This window comes from Sander vitreus, chromosome 8 (genome assembly GCF_031162955.1).
Source record: "Sander vitreus isolate 19-12246 chromosome 8, sanVit1, whole genome shotgun sequence".
Lineage (NCBI taxonomy): Eukaryota > Metazoa > Chordata > Actinopteri > Perciformes > Percidae > Sander > Sander vitreus.
Genome location: NC_135862.1, coordinates 2,610,684 through 2,636,683, shown reverse-complemented (window position 1 = coordinate 2,636,683; position 26,000 = coordinate 2,610,684). Strand labels below are relative to the sequence as shown.

At 43.5% G+C, this 26,000-nt stretch overlaps 2 protein-coding genes across 2 annotated transcripts in view; one reads left to right on the top strand and one right to left on the bottom strand.

Annotated features, from left to right (window-relative positions):
- Positions 1-1,008: 1,008 nt before the first annotated feature.
- Positions 1,009-7,935, bottom strand: LOC144521774 (E3 ubiquitin-protein ligase TRIM21-like). Its single transcript, XM_078256375.1, has 2 exons — positions 7,816-7,935; positions 1,009-5,259 (listed from the first exon to the last, which is right to left on the bottom strand). The coding sequence occupies exon 2, from the start codon at positions 5,248-5,250 to the stop codon at positions 3,610-3,612; it is 1,641 nt and encodes a 546-aa protein (XP_078112501.1). The 5' UTR covers positions 5,251-5,259; positions 7,816-7,935; the 3' UTR covers positions 1,009-3,609.
- A 2,718-nt stretch (positions 7,936-10,653) lies between these two features.
- slc7a10b (solute carrier family 7 member 10b) overlaps positions 10,654-26,000 on the top strand; it is a 29,127-nt gene continuing 13,780 nt past the window's right edge. The window contains 3 exon segments of the mRNA XM_078256203.1: positions 10,654-10,891; positions 16,757-16,961; positions 18,325-18,476. Coding sequence (XP_078112329.1) covers positions 10,720-10,891; positions 16,757-16,961; positions 18,325-18,476 — 529 coding nt within the window. The 5' untranslated portion in view covers positions 10,654-10,719.

Genomic DNA, 26,000 nt, shown 5'->3' with positions numbered 1-26,000 from the left:
ATAACCCTAACCATACACATAACCCTAACCCTAACCATACACATAACCCTAACCATACACATAACCCTAACCATACACATAACCCTAACCCTAACCATACACATAACCCTAACCATACACCTAACCATACACATAACCCTAACCATACACATAACCCTAACCATACACATAACCCTAACCCTAACCATACACATAACCCTAACCATACACATAACCCTAACCCTAACCATACACATAACCCTAACCATACACATAACCCTAACCATAACCATAACCATACACATAACCCTAACCATACACCTAACCATACACATAAACCTAACCATACACATAACCATACACATAACCCTAACCATAACCATACACATACACCTAACCCTAACCATACACATAACCCTAACCATACACATAACCATACACATAACCATAACCATACACATACACCTAACCCTAACCCTAACCATACAGATAACCATACACATAACCCTAACCATAACCATACACATAACCCTAACCATAACCCTAACCCTACACATAACCCTAACCCTAACCATACACCTAACCATAACCCTAACCATACACATAACCCTAACCATAACCATACACATAACCCTAACCATACACATAACCATACACATAACCCTAACCATAACCATAACCATACACATACACCTAACCCTAACCATACACATAACCCTAACCATACACATAACCATACACATAACCCTAACCATAACCCTAACCATACACCTAACCATACACATAACCATACACATAACCCTAACCATAACCATAACCATAACCGTTGCCTAATCCTAGTGCTGGGCAGTGCTGCCTGGAAGGAGACGTTGGGGGCTGAATAATCGTGTTGGAGCTCGTCTGAGAACATGTTATGGTGTTTTTAATCATAGCTGGTGTTTGAGGCTTTGATATCAATCAGAAACAAAATGACTTCATCTGACGCAATAAAAAACTTTATTTTGATGTTGTTTGTTTAAAAAGAAAGTGAAGTGTTCTTCAGTTATTTGAGCCAGTAAGCAACAATTCTTATATATTTCATGATCAGACAGTAAAGGAAAATGCAAATGCTTCTTATTCCTGTGTATTATTTTCATTTAACAGTCTTGTGACATATCAAATAACATTTTCAGCAATAAAAAAGAGTAGATACAGTAGATAAAACAACTATTTACACCACCAGTTAAAAAGACAGAACCGACAATGCATCCCTGGAAATGTGAGTTAGGGAATTAGACTAAATCTGACTTAAGATGACTAATGACTCTACAAAAAAAGAAAAGAATAAAAGCACACAGGTTAAATACAATTTCTGTTTAAAGTATATTACTTTGGTAAAATTGACAATTGAAAAAAACTATAAAACTGACCATTTACACCAGTACTTTGAGGGAAGAAGGGAGAACACCACTAACGGTAGCACAAACAAAAACAGAACAGATGCATGCAGCTTACAAAAAAACAAAATAAGTTGGCAACAATACACATTTGGTTTAGCAGAACTAAGCAAAATTTCCAGACTAAAAGAAATTATTTGAATCGCAGAAAATCAAACGTAACGTCATGAAAATAACCAGAAGAAACAATGAGATAAAAAAACAACAATATTCATTGAAAGAAAGAAAATTACATAATCTACAAGATCATCATTTAACAATACACATAAATCACGACTCCCTGTCTGCACACATACAGTTAAGACCACAAATGGCAGGCTGAAAGAGAGCTGACGACCACGTTGGCACACAGAGAGATATACTGTATGTGGTGTTGGAATATTAATATATAAAGCCGATAAAGGCAAAGACAGCAGAGGTAAAACGGCACCTAGTGTAGCCACCGCAGCACCGGTGAAGCAGTGTACTCAGACCCTGCAAGGCAGCCTTTTTCAACACGTAGAGCAGGAAAAGGGGAGCACGTGCAGTTACAGTAGGAGCCAGCAATGATCCTCGAACAGCTCATGGTGCAGCAGGGGGACCCCTGAAAGGAGACACTGCCAGGGGCGATTCTAGGATCTGACCTTTGGGGGGGCTCAGCCCTTAATGAGCAGTTGATAGCAGTTAAGCTAGGTACGATTATTTTTTTTTAAACCCTTAAATCATGACTTCTGGTGAGTTTTGGGGAAAGAAATAGACAGATTATTGAGACATGCAATTATGACAAACTATCAACAGATTCAAGGCATCTGCTGCGAAAAAAGACGGCAACTACGAAGCATGATTATTGCAGCACCCAGACATACCCAGGGGTGTCGGACTGGGGGGGGGGAAGGGGCCTGAGTACCCAGGGCCGTCATGTGAGGAGGGCCCAAAAAGATGCTAGAATGAATAGCTGTGGATGCGGGGAGGGGCCCATAGAAAATGCCTTTCTACAGGGCCCAGATTTTTGTGCTACGCCCCTGCACATACCTTGAACTGGTAAAATAAGCCTTAACATATTTTTAGACAGGATTATTCATGTTTTTTCTGCTGTTAATTTTCAACTTTTTCATTTACATCATTGATAGAAACTTATGGTTATAAAGCCAAATGATGAATAATCTAATCTAATAATGCCTCTGAACCAGATGGGGAAAATCCAACATCTCTTTTTCTTAAGAGCCTGGGCCTGATAATAAAAGCATTTACTCTAATACAACAACTACATTATATGATAAGTAAGACAAATACTTTAATGATGAGCCACAAAACAATATTATGCAATACAGGAATAGGATGTATATAGCAAAAAAAACACTTAAAGAGGGAAGAAACAGACTGTGAGTCAGAGTTTGTTCTTCCAGTGTCAAATTATTTATTTTTTCATTGGCATTGACAGTTAAAAAATAAGAAAGTGTCTGGTAGGGAGGTAACTGGGCGCTAGGCTATTTTTAGCGGTGCTCAAGCTATTAATAGCACACTTTAAAAACTTGTTGTAGGCTACTCCTAAGCTACATTTGCCTACAGTTAGCAATTTTGTCTAACGTTGCACAACAAAAATTGAACTCCGTGGTGAATAAGCTAGGCTAATTCAGATATGATTGCCATCATTGTGATCAGGGAATCACAGATTGGTTCCACAAATACTACAGCTGTAGCCTACGTGTTCATTTGATTAGATTTAGATTTTCACTCCATTAGCCATACCTTTTCAGTGGTTGAAAGTAGCTCCCCAAAGTTATCTGTGCAGACTGAACAGTAGGCTGAGGCGCCCTCGTTCAGGGAACCGCAGATAGACTGTTGACTTTAGGCTACAACTGAGCTGAGCCTGTCGTCATTTATCCTATTCCATTGCTAAAATGACGTTTGCAAAAGTAATAAGGTTTGAGCACTAAACGATTTCACAAAATCACAGTGATAAGGACTTTATTTTTCAGGGGTGCTGAGACGCCTAGCGCCGCCTATGGACACTGCAGAGATTTTGACCGCAAGGTGTACCGAAAGCGAGGCAACCCGGGAATGACACGTCCCTTAGGCATCCAAAAGTGAGAGGATGTCAAGAAGACAACCTCTCTGCCCTCCCAGCATGCAGTCAGATCATCATTGGCCAGGGGAGCAGAGTGTGCCTTACTCAGAGCAAGGCAACCAATCATCATGCTACAAAATGGTTGTTCTACTCCGTGTGATTGACAGGAGAGATGATCAGAGGGGCAGAGTTTTTACCACCTTTGTTGAGACCTGTACTGAAGAATGGGTAGAGTTTCTCAGTGAAGGAGCAGCCAGTAAAGGAGTAGATAAGAGCTGCAGCATCAACGTCATAAAAGGAGACCAGACCCTCCTCATAATCCACAAACACCCCCACCTTCTGAGGCGGAGACTTCAGAGAGAGACGGACATCAAGACCAGCACGAGCGTTGCACTCATTTTTAATCGTCAAAGATATCGTCCAATAACCTTTCTGAGGGCTCACTATGATGACTCCCTTCCTGTTGATCGACTCTCTTGCCACTCCTAAAGTCCAGTGAGTCTTCCCTTGAACCTGCACCTCGTAGTAACATCTTCCTGAAGAGAAACTCTGCTTTGCTAAGACATTAACATAAGTATTGAATCTCTCTGGATTGTCTGGGAGATCATTTCTTACATCACCATGTTTAACTTGTTTTCCATTGTCAGACAGGATGAGATCAGGATGTGCTGTATTAGGATCAAGAGTCACATCCACTGCAGACTGCTGGACCCTCTTCAGCTCGACACGAAAGTGCTTCTTCATCTGTTTACTGAGCGTCTCTTCCAGCTGAGCCACAGCTCTCACCACAGTACCCTCATATGAAGGTGGACGGATGCTGACTTGTGTCCAGTCCTTGGTGGGTGGAACAACATTCAAGGACATGAAGCTCTGGAGGAGGTGGAGGTGGTCTTCAGACTGTGAGAGCTGCTCCACCTCAGTGCTTCTCTTCTTCAACTCTGAGATTTCCTGTTCCAGCTCTTTGATGAAGCCTTCAGCCTGTTTCTTTGTCTTTCTCTGTTTCTCTTTGATCGTGTCGAGGAGCTCAGCCTGGCTTCTCTCAACAGACTCCTTCAGAGCAGTGAAGACCTGAACACCTTCTGCTATCTCTCTGTCTGCGTCTTTATCACTGAGCTTCACTGAGTGTTTGATCTCCTGAATCTTCAGTCGTCTCTTCTGGATCATCTGCTGGATTTTAGCCTCTGTCTTCCCCAACTCGGCCTTCTTTCCTTCATATTCTTCTTTCAGAGGAACAAAATCATGCGTCTTGTGGTCTAAAACAGTGCAGAGCATGCAGATACATGTCTGGTCTGTCTTACAGAACAGCTCCATAGGTTTCTCGTGCTTCATACACATCCTGCTTTCCAGGTTCTCCACAGGGTCGATCAGCTGATGTCTTTTCAGACGTGAAGCTGTCAGATGAGGCTCCAGGTGGGCTTCACAGTAGGAGGCCAGACACACCAGGCAGGACTTCAGGGCTTCCAGTTTGGTTCCAGTGCAGACGTCACAGGGAACTTCTCCTGGTTTGGACACTTGTTGCTCTGAGCTTCTGCTGGCTTTCTGTTGAGCTGACTGTCTGAACTGAGCAGCCATCTCAGAGATGAAAGTATTGACCTGCAGCTCAGGTCTTGTGTAGAAAACCTTTTTACAGTTGGGACACTCATAGGGATCATTAATGTCCCAGTGATCAGTGATGCAGGTTTTACAGAAGTTGTGTCCACATGGTATGGCGACTGGATCAGTGAACACATCCAGACAGATGGAGCACAGAAACTGATCTTCAGTCAGCTGACTGCTGGCAGCAGACATATCGGCACTCTGAGGATAAAAAGTTTGAAGAAACATTAGAAAATAAATGATAACATGGAGATCTTTATTTAAAAATAAACATTTATTTGGCTGCGTGAAACAATTTACTATTTCTCAAAATATTACTAAAACAAATGATATAATCTTGAGACTTTACCCAATTAATACATTAGCAAGCACTAGCCTACGCATGTTTATGGGAAACAAAAAGGACGTATAATAAGACAAATCAAAGACACACAAGCGGAGCAGGAGGAGGTGATGATGGTGTTGATGTGGATGTTAATATTGATGTAAATGATATTGCAGTCTGTAATGAATTTGATTGATGGCCATTGATCGACACAAACCAAACCTCAACCAACAATACTTTCTGTTACAACAATCAGGTAATGTGTTCATAATGTGGAATTTCTTTCTACTAATCATTACTCCAGTTAAAAAAAGGCCTTTATTTAATTTACATTTATTGCCCAAACCAGAACCCTGCATGTGGCTCCTTTAAATCTCACCTGCACTATGTTTACACCTGGTCTGATCACCTGTCAGACAGTGACACAGGAAGGTTGGAAGACTACAAGATGAGTCAAGTGCAGATGTAAGTTGCGCATGCTCAGATTTAAATGGTTTACGGCATTGTGAAAGAATTGAAATTCTGCCGTAGCCTGGTTGACACCAGACCCTTCTCAGTTGTAACTGAGAAGGGTCTGGGGAAGCTTCATTCACAGCCCATTTCTTAAGGGCCGTCACCAACGGACGCCGCTCAAATACCTCTGGGCGCAATTGGATAGTCCTTCAACCAATCAGACCAACGATCATGGTGACGTAGCAGCGACGGCGGCATCAACGGGTTGCTGCGCTTCGGTGGCAGTCATGTTGAATGTAAACAAAAAGCTGCTCGCCGTCGTTGGGCTATCGCCATCGTGCAAAGCCCGCCTCAACGGTTGTGATTGGTGCCTCTATTTGGAAAAATTGGAAATGGGCTTTAACGGGCTCTTGGCCAGACGGACTTACAGAGCAAATCTCAAATTTGCCAGAAGTTCGTCAGGGTTTTCCCAGGCTAATTCTGCTGTAGTCTTTGGTGATAAACAAGTGACATTCCCATCTCGTGTTTACACGTTACACATTACTACGGCTAAATAACTGAATGGGCAAGATTTACCTCAGACTGATAAATTGACAGCTCAGACAGCAGAAAGTTATCTTGAGTTGTTGACAACATCATTAAAAGACCCAATTCCCATCATTATTAGCTTGTTACTGGGGAGAAAATGGACTGTAGCAAGTACACATCGTAACAGTACCCAATAACATTGCCATTTGCTTGACACGTCAAATTGACCATGACGTTTTTTTTATTTGTATCTGGGTAAAGAAACGAAGAACACAAACAAACATAGTAGTAGTTTTCTCACAAAGAATAACCTGGCAAACGTTATGTGTAGATGTCACCGCGTCATTGTCGCAAAGTGACGCATGTCAAGTCAAGTCATCGGGTAGTGACAACATCAATATGGGCGAGTGATGTCAAGCTTTCATGTAATGTCTTAAACGTGATTAGTATGGTGTTTGTGCAGGTCTGCAGTACGTAGGATAACCACATTTCCCCAGGGCTTATTGGGCTTTCCTAAATTAGGTGTCATGGTAACAGCAACCTATAAAATGTAGACACGTATGAAAACATGCGGGGAAATCAGTGTGACTGGTCTGCAGGGTAGAGTGTTAGCTGGTGTTGTTTCACAGATAAAAACAGCGTTGGACTTAAAGGTGCCCTGCCACACAAAACCATTTTTTACTTGTGAATGTGAAAATGAACTGCTACCTCCTCTGTCAGCTCTAGCTACTGAAAAGAAATAAGCGGAGAAATCAGGCCAATTATAAAAGCTGGTCAGTCTGACGTGGTGCTGCCTGAGCTCATTACTATTTATGAGCTCGCCCAGTTGCGCTGGGTAAAGGATGCTGATAGCCAGGCTCTTATTGGCTCGCTGTTAGCCAATCAGAGTCAATCAGCTTAGCTCGTTGAATATTAATGAGAACTGGCACAAACCGAGCTGAGTCTTCCTGCAGGCTTTCTATACCACGCTAGAATGGCTTGAAACAAGGTAACCAAGGCATTTTTTCCACAAAAAAACAGAGTTACAGAGTCCATGGTAGAAACTTCAGACATTTCCACAAAGTAATGAAATAGGTGTGGCAGGGCACCTTTAAGTTAAACATTCGTCGTGAGTGGGACTTCCTGTCTGGTTAGAGCTCAGGTTTTGAGTTTGTACCAGTTGTTGAAACAAAGTAAATAAGATCAGCTGTTCTGTCTTACAAAAGGCAGAGAGCAGGAACTACAGAAACCGTGAGGCTGAGAGGAAAGAGTTTGAAGTTTAAGGCTACTTTACCAAAGTGTGTTTATAAGCATTGAAAGATCAAATCAGACACTGTACACTGTTGGGCAACTCAGAGGAAAGCTAAGCTAGGTTAGTTACATTTTGGCAGGCCTACATTATCTGCTGTTACTTTGTTTCTTTGTTCTGGATTCAAATGTGTAGTGAGTGCATTTTGTCTCAGTGTACTCACCGGTGTTTGGCAGATATTCTGCTGTTGTTGAGAAAAAGCTGCCTGGATTCAGCTCAATGTTTCTTAGAGAGAAACGGAGAGACTTGTCTTGACTGCAGCTCTGCTGTCGCTCAGACAAACTTTCACTTTCATTCAGGAAATGTTGCAGCTCTCCTCTTTCACTGTTGCTCCACTTCTCAGTGGAGCTCTGCGAAATCACAGACAGAGAGGCCTACTTGTGGCTAAAGTTTTCCATCTCAGTTTCTTTTTTTTTCTCTTATAATGTTATTAGTAAGAAAGCTGTCACATAAAGATAAGATTGTGAAAAGTTTGGAAAGCAGCAGAAAAGTGAAATTACAGGCTAAACAGTGAGCTGAACATCGGAGTGTTTGTGGGATTGTAGATGGACAGTAAAGGGAGCGTTGCCGGCTGTTGATCAAAAGATACAAGATGTTCTTGAATATCTGGCTCTGACCTCTGTTGTGTTGTCTGTTTGTAGTTGATTGTTCTTTTGGCTGCTGTATACTTCCATTGTAGAAACAAAGAAGAAACAAAAAGTAAGAACTCATCTTGTTCCAAAGCTATGTCAAGGTATTTCCCAAAGAGGCAATAAAACCTCCCTCACAGAGCCTCATCAGACAGACACATGGACACAATGGTGTAGTCTAATGTATTTTAGCAGGTATACTGTACTATATAAATATATGGCTCAGACTGGACATATCAAAGTGGGGGGTCTGGGTGTCCTCCCCCAGGGAAATTTTTAGCATCACAGACTTCATTTCCTGCTATTTGATATACTTTTTTGCACGAATTTACGGTGGAAATACCTTTATTTATGCGAAGGAAAACACAGATGGCAAATCAAAATATATAAAAAATATAATGGAAAGTATGTTGTTGTGGGTCATTGGGTATTTTTAAGTGGGTATATGGAAATCCTGGAGCTTCCTTAGTGGGTATACTGCGTATACCTGCGTATCACGTAGCCCACACCACTGCATGGACATAAATATGTGTAGTGGCAGCTTGTTAAAGTCCATTCTCGCTACTTCTTGCAGGATGTCAAGAGTTCTGACTTAGCACAACAATCTGGGCCCTGTAGAAAGGCATTTTCTATGGCCCCTCCCCGCATCTACAGCTATTCATTCTAGCATCTTTTTGGGCCCTCCTCCCATGAGGAGGCCATCTTTCTGGGTACTCTGTCCCATATCCACCCCCAGTCCGGTTGTTTTATTCAATTTCATAGCATTTGAAAATAAAATGGTTGAAATGGTTTTAAAACAGCATCCTGACTAAATGTTGACATAAACCAGTCTGTGATTTGCTCAACATCCTCTGATCTTAACTATTAGTCAAAATAATTCAAACATTTGGTATAATGTCATTTAAATTAGGTTTATTGACCATTAATAAAGAAAGAAAGTTGAAAAGAGCGACAAAAACGTCTGAAAAGGCGCCAAAAAAAGTGTTTGATGGGACACTTGTCGTCGGGAAGACAACACGAGGGTTAAAAGTTTACTGAAATGTCTGTGTTTAAATATGCAAATGAAGCGTTATCTTATGCTATAACTTTTGGTGAATCTGTCCTCCCTAGTCCCTTAAAGGGTAACTTTTTTTTTTTTTCAACCTGGACCCAATTTCCCCCAGTTTTGTGTCTAAATGACAACATCTTTTTGAAATTGGTCCGGTATTTAGCAAGAGAGAAACAAGCTGCAATGTAACGTTACTGGGCACCTTTAATTTCTGTCCACTAAAAGTTCTGTTGTTGCCGCTGACAGACTCAGATTTTTATTCTAAGTGTCTGACAACATTATGAAAGGATCCCTACAGAGATAGACCTTTTAGTTAAAGAGGAAGATCCTTTTAGTTTATCATGAAACAGCCCCGAAATCACCATCACCAAACTCCACCAGACTCCATATAAATAATCAGGACTTTTATCATCGTAAAACACACTTCATACAATGTCAACAGAAACAAAATAAAACTATGAAAAGCCGTCTTGGTTCATCTTTCCACTGTTCCAACAATCACCACTCTGGTTTGGTTGAAATAAACCCTTAATTCACCCATTTACATGTGGAAATATGCTGGCTCTATGCACGCTAAAAGTACTGATTATTTACATGGAGTCTGGTGGAAATATGCTGGCTCTATACACGCTAAAAGTACTGATTATTTACATGGAGTCTGGTGGAGATATGCTGGCTCTATACACGCTAAAAGTCCTGATTATTTACATGGAGTCTGGTGGAGATATGCTGGCTCTATACACGCTAAAAGTCCTGATTATTTACATGGAGTCTGGTGGAGATATGCTGGCTCTATACACGCTAAAAGTCCTGATTATTTACATGGAGTCTGGTGGAAATATGCTGGCTCTATACACGCTAAAAGTCCTGATTATTTACATGGAGTCTGGTGGTGTTTGGTGATGGTGATTTCAGAGCTGTTTCATGTTAAATAAAAAGGATCTTACTCTTTAACAAAAAGGCCTATCTCTGTAGGGATCCTTTCATAATGTTGTCAGACACTTACAATAAAATGTCCAAGCATTGAAGGTGCACAATTCTTTTTCTCGCTTCATACATGTCAACGATTGTTGCTCCCATCAGTCACCAAGTCAAAAACCCATGCTAAAATAGGGTCCAGGTTGAAAAAACCAAAGTTACCCTTTAACCCTAGACCTGGAGGAGGTAAAGAGCAGCACACCGGTTCCTCCCAGGCTCCCTGAACGCATCACGTCGAGTCCTGGGTATTTAACATTCTACCCCGGACAGCGGTAGGTTGTTGCGCAAGCGCAGCCCATTCAGTCTGCATGAATACTGAGCGAGGAGAGGACAGGAGCACCGGGAGAACTGGGACTGGGAGGACACAGTGGACTGGACGGACCCGGACCGTACCGGACCCGGGCAGGCGGACATGGAGGGACAGAACGGAAGCAGCAGCATCTGCTCCCGGCCGCACGGCACCGTGACGGACGGCCAGAAGAAGAAGAAGAACAAGAAGGAGGAGGAGGAGAAGGAGAAAATCCCCGACAGAGTGACTCTGAAGAAGGAGATCGGGCTGCTGAGCGCCTGCACCATCATCATAGGTGAGGCAGGAAAAACAAGCCAGCTGCCGCTTGGCTCAGCTTTTTAACTTTATAATTGCAGAACTTCCGAAATAAACAACTTAATGTCGTTTGAATCTTCTCTGCAGCTCTGATAAAACCCCAAACAAGTTGTCGAAAAAAGCTTAAACTCCCCCGTGAACTCTTGACTGGTTAGGAAAAACTCGGGACTCCATGTTTGTTTGCATGTGTGTTCAGATGAAAGTGAGTTTGTGAGTGCTCAGAGTCCAGAAGCAGCCTGGCAGAAGAACATTGTCTGCTGGAGCAGAAAGGACAGCAGGGAGCTTTCAAACACACCTGAAGAGAGTAAATACAGGAGCATCCTCCAGGAGGGAGGGAAGGAGGGAAGGAGGGAGGGATGGATGGATGGATGGATGGATGGAGGGGGGCCTGCAGGGAGTCAGGCTGCATTCACAGGGCCTGACAGGTGTCCTGCCAAAAGTGATTGCTGTCTGCGGGTACAGCCTATAGCTACATTATTGCTGTTAACTAGCAGGAGAAACTAGAGGAGCCATGAGTTAACGAACTACCAACCCTTTTGAGTTCTAAAATAAGATAAGATAGACTTTATTAATCCCACACTGTGCTACAGCTGCTCAAAAGAAAAAAATGTACACACATCAGAATAACACAAATACACATTAAGTAGACATAGGAGAAAAAATATACATAAAGTATAAGAAATGGGGTTAGTTATAATAATAATAATAATAGTAATGAAACAAACATTTACACAATAAACACCCTTATATAAACAGACAGTATATAAACACAGATATACAGATGAATAGAGATGACATATTGCACAGTTGGAGGTAGCAAAGAGTAATCAATATATAAATATGCACAGTGCAGGATATTGTCCAGTGATGGCTCATATTGCAGAAACAGCTAGTAGCAGTGCTACATTATGATGTTACATTAAAGAGTCTGACTGCTGCTGGAATGAAGGACCTGCGGTATAGCTCTCCTTCTTGCACTGAGGGTGCAGCAGTCTGCTGCTGAAGGAGCTGCTCAGGGAACTCCCACTTACATTGTATGTTATAGCCTTATTCACAAACTACAGCACTTATTTAAAACTGTTTCAGGGCTGTTTTTACTCTTTACAGATGGAGTAGGTCTAGACCACACTCTATAATTTATAGATTATAGAGTCTATAAATTAGAGCAAGCATTTGGTGCTACATAGGCGAGGAAACACTTTAGGGGATGGGGCTACAGAAATATGTCTAATATAACACATTCTTCTCCACACGTAACAGGACCACAATATTAAAAATGTTTTTAATATGGTTCTAAAGGGTTGTACTTAGTGTCTTCATTAATCAGAGGTGTGTTTTGGGCGTAACATGCAATCAACCAATCAGAGATCATCTCCCATTCCCTTTAAAAGCCAGGCGCGTTTGGACCTTGGAGCATTGCTGTTATGATGGAGGATTTGCACCGTAACATTTGTATCTGTAATCTTCTGCGTGTGTGTGTGCTGCTGTGCGTCCCTGTGTGTGTAACAAGCATAGTGTGCACGTGCTGTGCACGAGCCTAGGAGCATTTTACTAATGCTCTGTTAAAATAACAATGAAATGCTGCCTTATTGACTTTAGACCAGGTTTTTGTTGGTCAATGGCGCGATCACTTCCTGCTGCCTCAAGATAGCAATACACCCAGAATGCACCTGAACACACCTCCCTGTAAGGCCAGCACGCCCAGAATGCACCTGAACACACCTCCCTGTAAGACCAGCACGCCCAGAATGCACCTGAACACACCTCCCTGTAAGACCAGCACGCCCAGAATGCACCTGAACACACCTCCCTGTAAGACCAGCACGCCCAGAATGCACCTGAACACACCTCCCTGTAAGACCAGCACGCCCAGAATGCACCTGAACACACCTCCCTGTAAGACCAGCACGCCCAGAATGCACCTGAACACACCTCCCTGTAAGACTAGCACGCCCATGGGCCACAGATGGGTGCAGGTGCATTTGCTATTTAAACGACGCCAAGGACCCCTTTGCTGAAAAAGAGACGGAACAGGGACCCCCTACTACAAATAGAGTTGCATATTAAACTGGGCCTAAGATAACGTGTAGGGCGGCCTAAAGCATTTACACATTCCATTTTTGATGTTGCATACAATGCAAAGGTATACAAATGATTTTTATTGACATATTCATACATTTAAACATCATGTTTTAATGTTAAACATACACACAGTAGCTCCCAAGACGGCGGCCGCCTGTACACGAGAACGCGACTGTCTTTCTAAACTGTCTTTTTAATAAACTATCTGTACACTTACAAAGTTCTCAACGCTTCGGTTAACATTTAGGGACCCTCATTATGCTACCGTTGAAGTGTGGTGATATTTTGAGCCTTTTTAGTGGTATAAATAGCGATTTATTTTTACTTTCCCTGTGGCCCCGAATACTAGCGTTGTAAGCTAATCAGCGGTCCGCGCTAGCTTGTTTCAAGCTACAAACACATTAGATTAGCATGAAAACATGTCCCAGAGAATGACAGAGTGGGTACACATCTGTTATTAACCCCTAGGTTCGTTTTGCGCCGGAATTGTCCTTTAACTATGCCCTTGTAGCCGTGCTGCACCAATCACATCGGTGTATCTGATATAGGCGGGCCATATGCGAGCCAGTTAGCTCCTCTGGTAGCTAAGAGTTTAATCTACCAGTTAGCTCCTCTGGTAGCTAAGAGTTTAATCTACCAGTTAGCTCCGCTGGTAGCTAAGAGTTTAATCTACCAGTTAGCTCCTCTGGTAGCTAAGAGTTTAATCTACCAGTTAGCTCCGCTGGTAGCTAAGAGTTTAATCTCCCAGTTAGCTCCTCTGGTAGCTAAGAGTCTAATCTACCAGTTAGCTCCTCTGGTAGCTAAGAGTTTAATCTACCAGTTAGCTCCTCTGGTAGCTAACAGTTTAATCTACCAGTTAGCTCCTCTGGTAGCTAAGAGTTTAGTCTCCCAGTTAGCTCCTCTGGTAGCTAAGAGTTTAATCTCCCAGTTAGCTCCTCTGGTAGCTAAGAGTTTAGTCTCCCAGTTAGCTCCTCTGGTAGCTAAGAGTTTAATCTCCCAGTTAGCTCCTCTGGTAGCTAAGCGCATTGGGGCTTAGCGAAAAGTATTGTTGTGATTGGTCGTAGTGTTATCCAATTGCGTGCAGTGAGATTTTCAAATGCATGCCTGGTGCCGCCCCTCGAGTTGGGCCGTTTTCATTACCCATGACCCTTAATCTTTCAGATTTGGGTCTGGATTTCCAGGCTAGCAATAACCCATTAGCAAGCAAATACATCTGTCTACACACTATTAATGTATTCAGTTTCTTTGAAAACTTTTCTTTTTTTTGGGATTTGGAATCAGTTGCTCGTCTATAAACACTCCGGACCGCTATTAAGGTTTGGCAAAATTTAGAGGATAAAGCACTGGGCGTACGTAGGCTACAACACACATTTTAGTTGACTGAGGGAACTGTTATGTAGCCTAAATGGAGAATGTAAGAGTCACTTTAACAATAATTCATTTCCATATAACTTTCTGTCAAAGCCACAGGGAGCCACTGCAGCGGGGCTAAAGAGCCGCAGGTTTCAGACCCCCGGGCTAAGCTGTTGTTGCATGCTCAAGGCGGACATTTTTGTTAAAAAAAAAAATCCTTCACCAGAACAAGAGAAAGGTCCTGTGTGCAGAATGCTGAAGCACCTTTCCATTCAGAGCGAGAGAGCGCCGAGTGAGCGAGCTGGCTGCTCGGCAGTCGGCACACTGAACCACGCTCGGCATCAAGAGTCATTTCGTGCCACTGGATTGAATCAAAAGGCACTTTTCATAGACCTTCATCTCATCTCACATCACCAATATGTGGTTTTTTTTATTTTTTATTTTCCTGCGTGTGTCACTTTTTAGGACGCTGCTGCAGGAATAAACGGATGCAGAAGGTGAGCGGGTCACTTCCCACCTCGGCAGCCCCCCGGGAGTGGATAATTTATGTCTGGTTATGTAACGGCTGTCTGTGCCACTTGGCTGCCTTCTGCCGTGCTACTGGTAGCGCTGTAGTCTGAATGTGTCGGATCTGCTGGTACTCTACACTGCATACTGAGGCTCTGGGCAGGAGGGATTGTCCCGGCCTGAGTGATGGCCTTTAACTCCTTCTGTAACTCCGTTACAGGGCTCTTTGTGCTTTACTAACCCTCTGTATAAACTCGGAGGGGGACAGTGTGGATTGTGTGACTGAGGTTGCTCAAGAGTCTCAACGGGGTCACTGGTGTGTGTGTGTTTTTTTTTTTTTTAAGGTGCAGAGGCAGAAACTGGGTGATGCGTACTATGCCAAAACCTCTCCAAATAAGTCATAGGTGCTGTATGGACGTATATGTAAACATGTTTCCCACATGTGTGAAAATGTTTTGCGTTGAATGTGCAAATTTCAGCCCATGATAAAGATGAATGTTCCTTTGTTTATTTGAGCACGTTCCACATTTTAATCGCCACCTGCTGTTACGTTCATAACAGTACGTATATTTGATACATACATTTTTGACTTTAATCTTGGAACTTCAGAGTTTTTTCTCTGAATATTACCCCCCTCCCAAGGCTACGTAATTGGTATCAGTATGTTTTGTTTTGCAAGTCAGAAGTAGCATTCAAGTTACAACCAAGTCAAGTTCTGACGTTAACGCTTTAGTGCGTAACTTTGTAATATTAATGAACGTCCGTTACATTCAAGCCGTTGCCAAATGAGTTGCTACAAAGCTAATTAAGACCGTCAGCTCCACACAACTCTCTCTGGATTTCTCAGTATGACTATGTTCAGAAGATTGTGGCGTCCAGAGACTTTCCCGCGCAGAAACTCAAGTGAAGATAATGATCCTCTTCTGAAGAGTCCATCATGTTGTTTTAAAGCGCCCATATTCTGCTCATTTTCAGCTTCATAATTGTATTTTAAGGTTGTACCAGAATAGGTTTACATGGTTTAATTTTCAAAAAACACCATATTTTTGTCGTACTGCACAGCTCTCTCTCACTGCTGCAGATCCTCTTTTCAGCTGGTCTCTGTTTTAGCTACAGAGTGAGACCTCTTTTCTTCTTCTTCTTCTGTACTATCTTTGATTGCACTCGCACATGCTCAGTAGCTGAGATGTAGATCATGTCAGCTAGCTAGCTCCATAGACAGTAAAAGAGGCTGTTTCTCCACCTTCAGTCAGTTACAAGGCAGGATTAGCTGGGAGACTTCTTCTAAATGAGGGCGCACATGGAAGTAGTTCTTTAGTAGATGATGGTGAACTTGTGTCTGTTGTAGCAGTGCTTTGCTATTGAGAACGAGGTAGCATGCTAGCGTTAGCTACGAGCTAACGGTTGCAGTTAGCCAGCTCGTTTCGGCTTGTGACGTCACAAACCGTGCCGATTTTGAACAGCTCACCCGCAGACTGAAGGCAGGACACATTCAGAAACCGTATCTCACTCAGAACAGCATGGATGGATGTTTTTCAAAGTTGGTATGCGTGTGGAAGCACCAGAGACACAAAATAACTCCCCAAATCCCAGAAAAAGTGTTTTTTTCATAATATGGGCACTTTAATCGTCCGTGTCCTCCTTGGCTACTAGTAGCGCGATCACGGAAGGCTTGTATCATGTGGACGCGCCGGAAGTTTTGTTGTCATTACTTAGAATTCCTCATGGTGGCGACAGAAGCTACGCACTATGTCGCGCTTTAGCGTAAACATAATATATTTAATTAACGTAAATAATGAATGTCTCTTAAAGAAGCAAAATGATCAGGTGTGTCTCGACATGTTTTACCGGTGACTGAAAAGATAGTATCGGTATCTAACAACCTTCTTCCTCCTCTCCTCAGGGAACATCATCGGCTCGGGGATCTTCATCTCTCCAAAGGGGGTCCTGGAGCACTCGGGCTCGGTGGGCTTGGCGTTGGTGGTTTGGGTTCTGGGAGGCTGCATCGCCGCCTTGGGCTCCCTCTGCTACGCCGAACTGGGCGTCACCATCCCCAAATCTGGAGGAGACTACTCCTATGTCACAGAGATATTCGGGGGTCTGATGGGGTGAGTGGGGTCTTTACAGCGAGTCAGTGCTAATACACTGCACATATGTACTCTTAACCACCTTCTGTAAACCAACTGTATACTACTGTCTACACTGCACTATATTTCTATTTTTTTTTACATTATTTATTTTTAAACAACATCATTGATTTTCATCTAGTCTCGCATTGCCAGCTGTATCTCCACAGCGCTGTGGAGTAAGGTCTGGCTACACCACAGATGCATTCTGGGATAGGAGAGAAAAAAACAACACTTTGGGTTGTTTGCATTTCTTTAAACCAATCCCAATGGTCTTTGGCGGCGTTAAGCTCCAGACGCAGCGACGGTGGCTCTGCTAATAATCTCAGGAAGGAACTGGTTTTGGTGGAACATTTGCACCCCGTAAAAGAAAACTCCACATACAATATTAAAGGAAGTTAACTGTTGACACAATACAGTAACGTGAGATATTTAAATCAGCTGCTACATTAAACCTCATTATCACTTACCAGTGTATCTCCGTGTGTACTTCGTCCACAACAATCCCACCAATCAGTCCCAAAACCTCCCAGTTAGAGAGGAAATGCCCTAAACATATTCTTATTAAATCTTTACAATCATTCCCCGAAAGAACCGAGCAGGTCTGACTTGTTGTAACATCCAGATTGTATTCAAAACTTTTCATTTTCAGGGTGTAGCTTAACTTAAATTAGAGCTGCACGACATGAGGAAAATAGAGCGACGATGTCAATACGAGTGCCGTGCTTTGACACTCCAGTTACCAGGGATGCACCGAATCCAGGTTTCGGCTTCTGATTCAGCTGAATATTGGGCTTTTTGACGGGGTTGGGTTTCTGCTGAACCCTACGCTGTCACTCCGCGCTACGCTGGTCGACGTAATGACGGCGCCGTTGATTACAGGAAGGTGTTTACGTAGGTGGAGCTTCAATGCAGCAGGCTGAGAGGAAGTGGAAATGGAACTGGTGAGCAGAAAAAGGGTTGTTTGGCAGTACTTTCAGTCAAAAGAAGGCCATTCAAGTCCAGCTACATGTTCAATCTGCAATGCTGATTAGTCTGGTGGTGGCGAGGACCCTAAACAATACACAACATCACCGCTGTTACAACATCTGGTATGAAACATCTGGAAGAATACGAGCTGAGCATGAAGGAATCTACAGACAGCAGCCAGAATGCAGCAACTTCAGGTACGGCAAAGGAAGGACAGTCACTGTTTACTTCATTAATGTGTTGACTGTGTTCATGGACTGAGGACGGGACGAGGACTCAGCAGAATCTCAACCAGGGGGTTCGGTATTTGACCGGACCACAAAAATCTGGATTCGGTGCATCCCTACCAGTTATTGAACGTCTTTCTCTTGTTCAGGTTCCTCCTGTTGTGGAGCGCCGTCCTCATCATGTACCCGACCACGCTGGCCGTCATCGCCCTAACCTTCTCCAGCTACGTCCTGCAGCCCGTCTTCCCAAACTGCGTTCCTCCGTACATGGCAACACGGATGCTGTCCGCCACCTGTCTCCGTAAGTGGCTTCTTCTTACTGAACCATCTCCAGTCTTTGGTTTTATTCCTCACATTTAGGAGGGTGTGATGAAGACGTCTGTGTTAAGATGGTTTATGTTTAGCATTGTCTGGTGAAGCGGGGATTTTTTTAACCTTCCTGTTGTCCTCGGGTCAAATTTCACCCATTTTTTTAAAGTTTCCATATCAGAAATTTGGGTTTCTTTCAACCAAATTGTCAAAGAAACTAGCATGGATGGTTCCGTACAACCATCACTCTTCACAGGTAAAGTGAATGATCAGTTCACTACTTTTTATTGAATGTGGGTGTTTTATTTAATTTCATAGCATTTGAAAAAATGTGACAAAAATGTAGGAAAAAGCTTCATAAACGCGGGGAAATAAATCGACAAAAACATCCAAAAAAATGCTGAAAAAAAATGAACAAAAACGTCCAATAGTGACAAAAAAAACTGGAAAAAATTCAACAAAAACATCGGGAAAAGTGACAAGTGTCGAAAAAGAACAACAAAAGGTTGAAAAAATAAATACCGTATTTTCCGGAGTATAAGTCGCATCAGTCAAAAAATGCGTCATGAAGAAGAAAAAAACATATATAAGTCGCACTGGACTATAAGTCGCATTTATTTAGAAATTTATTTCACAAAATCCAAGACCAAGAACAGACATTTAATCTGGAAAGGAGAGTTATTAAACTACCCAACAGCCCCCAGAACAAGGGGCTGAATACGGTAGGTGTCCTCTATGTTAACGTAACACATTAACAGTTATTAAACTACCCAACAGCCCCCAGAACAAGGGGCTGAATACGGTAGGTGTCCTCTATGTTAACGTAACGTAACAGCTCTGTTGACGAGCCTCTCCCAGCAGCACGTTGTTCAAGCACCCATCTGTGGACTCCTTCCTCCAGCTCTGGCCATCTGGATTTCAGCGCGACTAGCTTTCTTTGTTTTCTTCATTGCAGTAAGACTAACCTTTTCTCCAGTCCCTCACAAGTTTCTCTCTCACTCCAAACTCTCCTTCTGCTGCTCGATGACCGTTTTCGGCTGCGTGTTTTACTACCTGCAGTCTCCTGCAGCTTCTTTTCTTTCTCAGTTGTCTTTAGGAGCAGCATATAGTCGTCACAAGCCTAGAGCGCCTCTCCCGGCTGTAGACGGTAATGTTTTCAGCATGAAATAACATTTAAAAACATGTTACATTATATATATTTTGATATATAAGTTGCACCTGACTATAAGTTGCAGGACCAGCCAAAGCATGAAAAAAAGTGTGACTTATAGTCCGGAAAATACGGTAAATATTGACCCAGAAAAAACGGAAGACAACGCAAGTACTGTACTTACATTAAGTACAATTCTGAGGTATTTCCATTTTCTGCTACTCTATACTTCTACTCCATCTCAGAGGCAAATGTTTTTACTCCACTACATTTATTTGATAACTTTACTTACTTTGCAGATTCAGTTCTCTGCCTAAAAAAACCCGCCAAGCTCTAAAAGGTGTATCGTAGAAATGTGGCTTAAAACTCAATGAAAAGTCAGTTAATGACAGCTTCTGTCAGAAAACAGGAGGCTACATGAAAGTAAGAAAGTGAAATAACAGCTCCACTCCTTGTTTTTAGACGTTTTATTGGGGAAAAGTTACATATTATCCCTAAGTAAGTACAAGGCTTTAAGTCTCAGAGAACGAGACGTCGTGACCGATGAGACCCAATCAGGAGGAGAAACGTTGGCGTCAGTGTCGGTGTTGCCAGAGGTCTCCGTTTGAGGCCCCCGGTTTAGGGGCTCGGAAACACCAGAGCAGGGGGAATGAGAGGGGGAAACACCAGAGCAGGGGGAATGAGAGGGAGAAACACCAGAGCAGGGGGAATGAGAGGGGGAAACGCCAGAGCAGGGGGAATGAGAGGGGGAAACACCAGAGCAGGGGGAATGAGAGGGAGAAATGCCAGAGCAGGGGGAATGAGAGGGGGAAACACCAGAGCAGGGGGAATGAGAGGGAGGAAACGCCAGAGCAGGGGGAATGAGAGGGGGAACACCAGAGCAGGGGGAATGAGAGGGAGAAACGCCAGAGCAGGGGGAATGAGAGGGGAGGAAACGCCAGAGCAGGGGGAATGAGAGGGGGAAACGCCAGAGCAGGGGGAATGAGAGGGGGAAACACCAGAGCAGGGGGAATGAGAGGGGGGAAACACCAGAGCAGGGGGAATGAGAGGGAGAAACGCCAGAGCAGGGGGAATGAGAGGGGGAAACGTAGCAGAAGATATATTTTTAAACCAAAACGTAGCGATGTAAATGTAGCCTGAGACCAAAACGACTGATTAGTTGACAAATCATCTAAAAGTTCTTACTCAGGACGAGGCTGCATGAAAGAAAACTCCGATGTTAGGAGGCACCACTGCTCTACTTCTGATCCAGCTTGGAGAGATGTTGCACGTTGCTGCCAAGTGGCCCGACAGTACGCTTGCATCATTCATGAAGGACGACATGTTCTTGTCTTGTGGTTGCTCTGTTGCTGCTGGAGGAGCCATATCTTCTCTCTCTAATGCTGATCATACACAAGGTCATCAATAAACCACAGGTCCTTTCCTCTGTGTGTCAGAGAGAGGGGGGACGTGGTCACGTGTGAAATGTCTCTGATGTAACTTGTGTCTGAAGGCTTTTCTAAAACCCTTTTCACAGCTGTAGTAAAAAATGCACAGCATCCCTCGAGAAGGGAGGAGAGCAGGAAGATTGGATGAGGGAAGAATGTTTCTGTCATCCGGAAAACTAAAACATGGAGGAATCCAAAAACTGACACGCCGCCTGTGTCTGGTTGGGTTAGGTTGGGGTTGAAACACACGGGCACAAGGGAACCACAGATGGGGGGGAACACACTTTAAAACCTCCTTAAAAAAAACAGGTTTGGTTATCTAAAAACCCATATTAAAGGGACACAGATATTGAAAGAGGGTTAAGACATCCATCATGTTGTTTTAATCCTCCGTGTCCTCCTTGGCTACTAGCAACTGCGTGGAGGAGGGGTGCGCGATCACGGAAGTCTTGTATCATGTGGACGCGCCGACAGTGTTGTTGTCATTACTTAGAATTCCTCATGGGGGCGACAGAAACTACACACTATAGCTTTAAATAAAAAGTCCCCTCCACACATGCCATGGCCTCTCTCCTGGAAGACTTAAAGGTGCTGTAGGTAGGATTGTGAAGATCCAGGACTTGCACCAAAAATTTGAACATCAACAACTTCTCAGTCCCTCCCCCCCTTTCCGCTAAAGCCCAAAACGGTCTCCTAAGCCCCTCCCCCCACAAGGGAGAATGAATGCGTGTGCATGAGCAGTGATTGACACGCAGTTAGACACCCCCCCTGGCCCTGATTAGTGCATCTGAACAGTTAGACACGCCCCCTGGCCCTGATTGGTGCATCTGAACAGTTAGACATGCCCCCCTGGCCCTGATTGGTGCATCTGAACAGTTAGTCATCCCCCCTGGCCCTGATTGGTGCATCTGAACAGGGAGCGGTGGATTTTTTTTCAAATCTCACTCCAGGCTGTAGGTGGAGCCAGAGGAGCTGGATTTATTTTAATGACCTGCTTCCTGTAGTTCTACTGGAACATAGGGTCAGTTTCAGCAGATATGACAGAAAGTTAGTTTTTATAAGTCTTACCTGCTGCACCTTTAAGTAAATGCCCTGGTGTCACAATATATACATCTATTCCATCCATTTAAATACATTTTATTTAACATTACAACCATTAAACCCTTAGGGTTAAGGGTGATGTTTGGGCGGACTGCGTTCGATGATCTGCAACTAACAATTATTATCATTGTCTATTATTCTGTTGAATATTTTCTGGATTAGTGGATTAATTGTTTGGTCTCTAAAATCTCAGAAAATGGTGACAATTGTGGATCGGCGTTTCCCAAAAAGCCCAAGATGACGTCCTCAAATGTCTTGTTTTGTCCACTACTCAAAGATCTTCATTTTGGTGTCCCAGAGGAGAGAAGACACTAGAAGATAGTCACATTTAACACGCTGACATCGGAGAATTTTTATACTTAAAAATAGTTTAATTCGTAAAAAGTGACTCAAAGCGATGAACCAATTATCAAAAACGTTGGCGATTGATGTAATAGTTGACAACTAATCGATTAATCTTTGCAGCTCTGGTCCACATGAACTCAGCTCAGAGCTGTTCTGTGACGAGTCATCATGCATGCAGCATTTCTTTTTTTAACACAATCAATTTTTGATGGGAACATTTAAATGTTTGATGCTTTCACATCCACTCAAAAGTCTTTAGAGTGAGCTTGTTAGTTTAGTTTGAGTTAGTTTTCAGTCTGTTTGTTAGTTTAGTCAGTCCTTCCAGAAAAACGTGGAGTTTTTTTGTGATTGTTTTAGGCCAAAATCCTTGATTATGCGTCACGTTTTCTTAAAAACTGTGATGGAATATGCAGGATATTTATGCAATTGCGGGAACTTGTAAAAACGGCGGTGTCATCGTGGCTTCATCGCGGGGTTACAGCTTGTCGATGGCGTTCACGTCGCGTAATGACGTCACTTCATAACGTTCCCATGGCAGCAGGGGGAAACGGCTGCTCTTGTGTGAAGTAAACGCAACATTTTTCAACTTTCTGCTAAGATACACGTTTTTCTGGAGGGACTGGTTTAGTTTGAGTTAGTTTTCACAGTGTTTGTTAGTTTTCAGTTTTTTAAGGGGACCTTAAATGTTTTCAGGAGTGAAGAAGCTCTCTACCGTCAAATCCACTCAAACCTCGTTTTTTTTCAGCAGTTTCTGATATTTTAGAGCCCAAACAACTAATCCATTAATCCAGAAAATAATCCACAGATTAGTTGCAGCCCTATGTGTGGACCTGTCAGGCTGCCTAATTGCTTGGTGTCTTGCCTGAGACAACCTGCACTGAACCCCATTAATCCACAAAGCGTCTTTATCTTATCAACGACTAATGCCCACCTTACACCAAACGACTTTTCAAGCTATTCCACTGTCGCAGATCTTAGCTTATTTCTCATTTCATCAGGCAAAAACAATGCTCATCCAACACATTATCATTTATACTACAAAAGATACGTGGTCAAATGCGTCCCAGACCACCTCGGCATGTGGTTTGAGTGATCACAGCACAATAGAGCTCAACAGTGTGGTTGCCAAAGTAAAAATCCTGTTGATTTTCTCCATAAGGATTTCGATTATCAACCATAATGTCTAAACCATCCGAGGTAGACTGACCATTAGCTACATGGCTATAAAACGAAAGGTGGTCCATAGGCGTAATTTACAGGAGGGGTGGGGGGGGTTACAACCCCCCCAATAAGCCTTAACTGGCCAGTGCAACCCCCCCCCCACTTCAAATACCTATTACTATTATTATTTCCTTTACATAAATAAAGATATTTGCACCATAAATTGATGCAGGAAAGGCACACAAAGATTCACCAGAATGCAGAAAATGGAGTGTTTGATATGCTCAAAATTTCAATGCTCAAAAGTGGAGACCTCAACCCCCCCCCAATGTTGAACCCAAAGTTACGCCCTTAATGTGGTTATAAAACTCAGTCCCAGGCTGTCTTTTTCCTGTCTGGACGTGGCTTTGTCGTACGTTTTAAGGCTTGGTAGTGACGTTAAATAATGTGAACATTGTCAACAACCAATGGGTGCTCTCCCTCCAGCACCAAACGACTAGAGCCGGTGTTGTTAATAGTTGCTATGACGCTGTGCTAAGCTAAACGCTAAAGAGGGAAAGATACTTATTTTCAACCCTTCTGAAGCGAGTCATCCAACCAAGGGGGTCAGCTTCGCTTCAGAGCTCGAACCTCCTATGGCGCCATTTTGATGCTACCAAGCCATCACCTCCCGTTAGCATCCCGTTAGCATCCCATTGACTCCCATTCATTTTGACGTCACTTTGACAGAGAATAACTTTACATCTGAAGTGTTTAAAGACTCTATTTGTCCGTTGTTTATTTCTAAAGAAACACGACAATGTATAAAAGGCTCCATTACCTTGTAGCTCACGTTATGGCTCCGTAGCAGACGTTGTTATAACAATAGGCTAACGATTGGGTCATAACCACGAGACTTCCTGTCTCATAGTAGAGGAGTTACCGTATAGTACAGGAGAAGCTCTCAGGCAGTTTGGACTTCCATCAGCTGTTTAAGTGTAATGACTAATGTTAACTATCATTTTAGTGATCAATAATGAGCCTGTGTCTATGTTATCTCCTTACATATACCTACGCTCTCCGTCTCTGCTAGATTGGGAATGATTGAGATTTCTCTTGGCACAGCTACCAGAAGACTTCCAACTTTCAGACAGGTTGCTCACGTCACATCTACGTCTTCAAGCTCAGTTGGAGGCTGCTCAGTAACGCTCAGCCATCACCGGGAAAGAGCTTCTAATGTCCTTCACTGGTCTCCGTCCAGAGACACGGGAGCTGTTGGTCCAGTTTATATACAGTGTATGCATCCAACGGGGAGTTTAGCTTGCTTGGTTAAAGGTGCTGTAGGTAGGATTGTGAAGATCCAGGACTTAGCCAAAAAATTTGAACATCGACAACTTCTCAGTCCCTCCCCCCACAAGGGAGAATGAATGCGTGTGCATGAGCAGTAGAGCTTAGATCGGGCCCAAAAAAATCAAGCCCGACCCTACCCGTGACCGTGCACGTTGTGTCCGAGCCCGGCCCGACACATTAACTGTAACTATGAGCCCGAGTCCGATTTAAACCCGACAATGGGTCGTTGGTCGGGCCCGGTTCGGGCTCGGGCAGAGAATCTAAACTCTAATGAGCAGTGATTGGCATGCAGTTGCATGACCCCCCCCCCCTGCCCTGATTGGTGCATCTGAACAGTTAGACACTCCCCCCTGGCCCTGATTGGTGCATCTGAACAGTTAGACACCCCCCACTGGCCCTGATTGGTGCATCTGAACAGTTAGACACCCCCCCACTGGCCCTGATTGGTGCATCTGAACAGTTAGACACCCCCCTGGCCCTGATTGGTGCATCTGAACAGGGAGCGGTGGATTTTTTCAAATCTCACTCCAGGCTGTAGGTGGAGCCAGAGGAGCTGGATTTATTTTAATGACCTGCTTCCTGTAGTTCTACTGGAACATAGGGTCAGTTTCAGCAGATATGACAGAAAGTTAGTTTTTATAAGTCTTACCTGCTGCACCTTTACATTTTTCAAAACAAATCTAGTTGTAGTCTTGCAATGTGTGAGCCTGCCAGATCCCCAGTCTTTACATATTATGACAGTCTTTAACGTAAGATGTGAGGTGATTGTCTTTAGATGCGAGATGCTGTCAGACTTTGGTCTTTTCAAAGTCTGCTCAGAGTCTTCTAGTGTCTGGTCGGCGTTAATCCCCGCCTGCGAGGTGAAACGGCAGGACTTCAGCGTGCGATTCCTCGCCTCTGACGCCATCATCCACACCGTTATTTGGGAGCTGGATGCTGAAACGCGCGCTGTGCCGGGCCCCCATGGAGAGGTGGTTAGAGGGCGAGGGTGGTGGGGGGGGGT

What these genes read in the sequence shown, in the direction of transcription:
- LOC144521774 (XM_078256375.1), bottom strand. Translation starts at nt 5,250, where the DNA reads ATGTCTGCTGCCAGCAGTCAGCTGACTGAAGATCAGTTTCTGTGCTCC.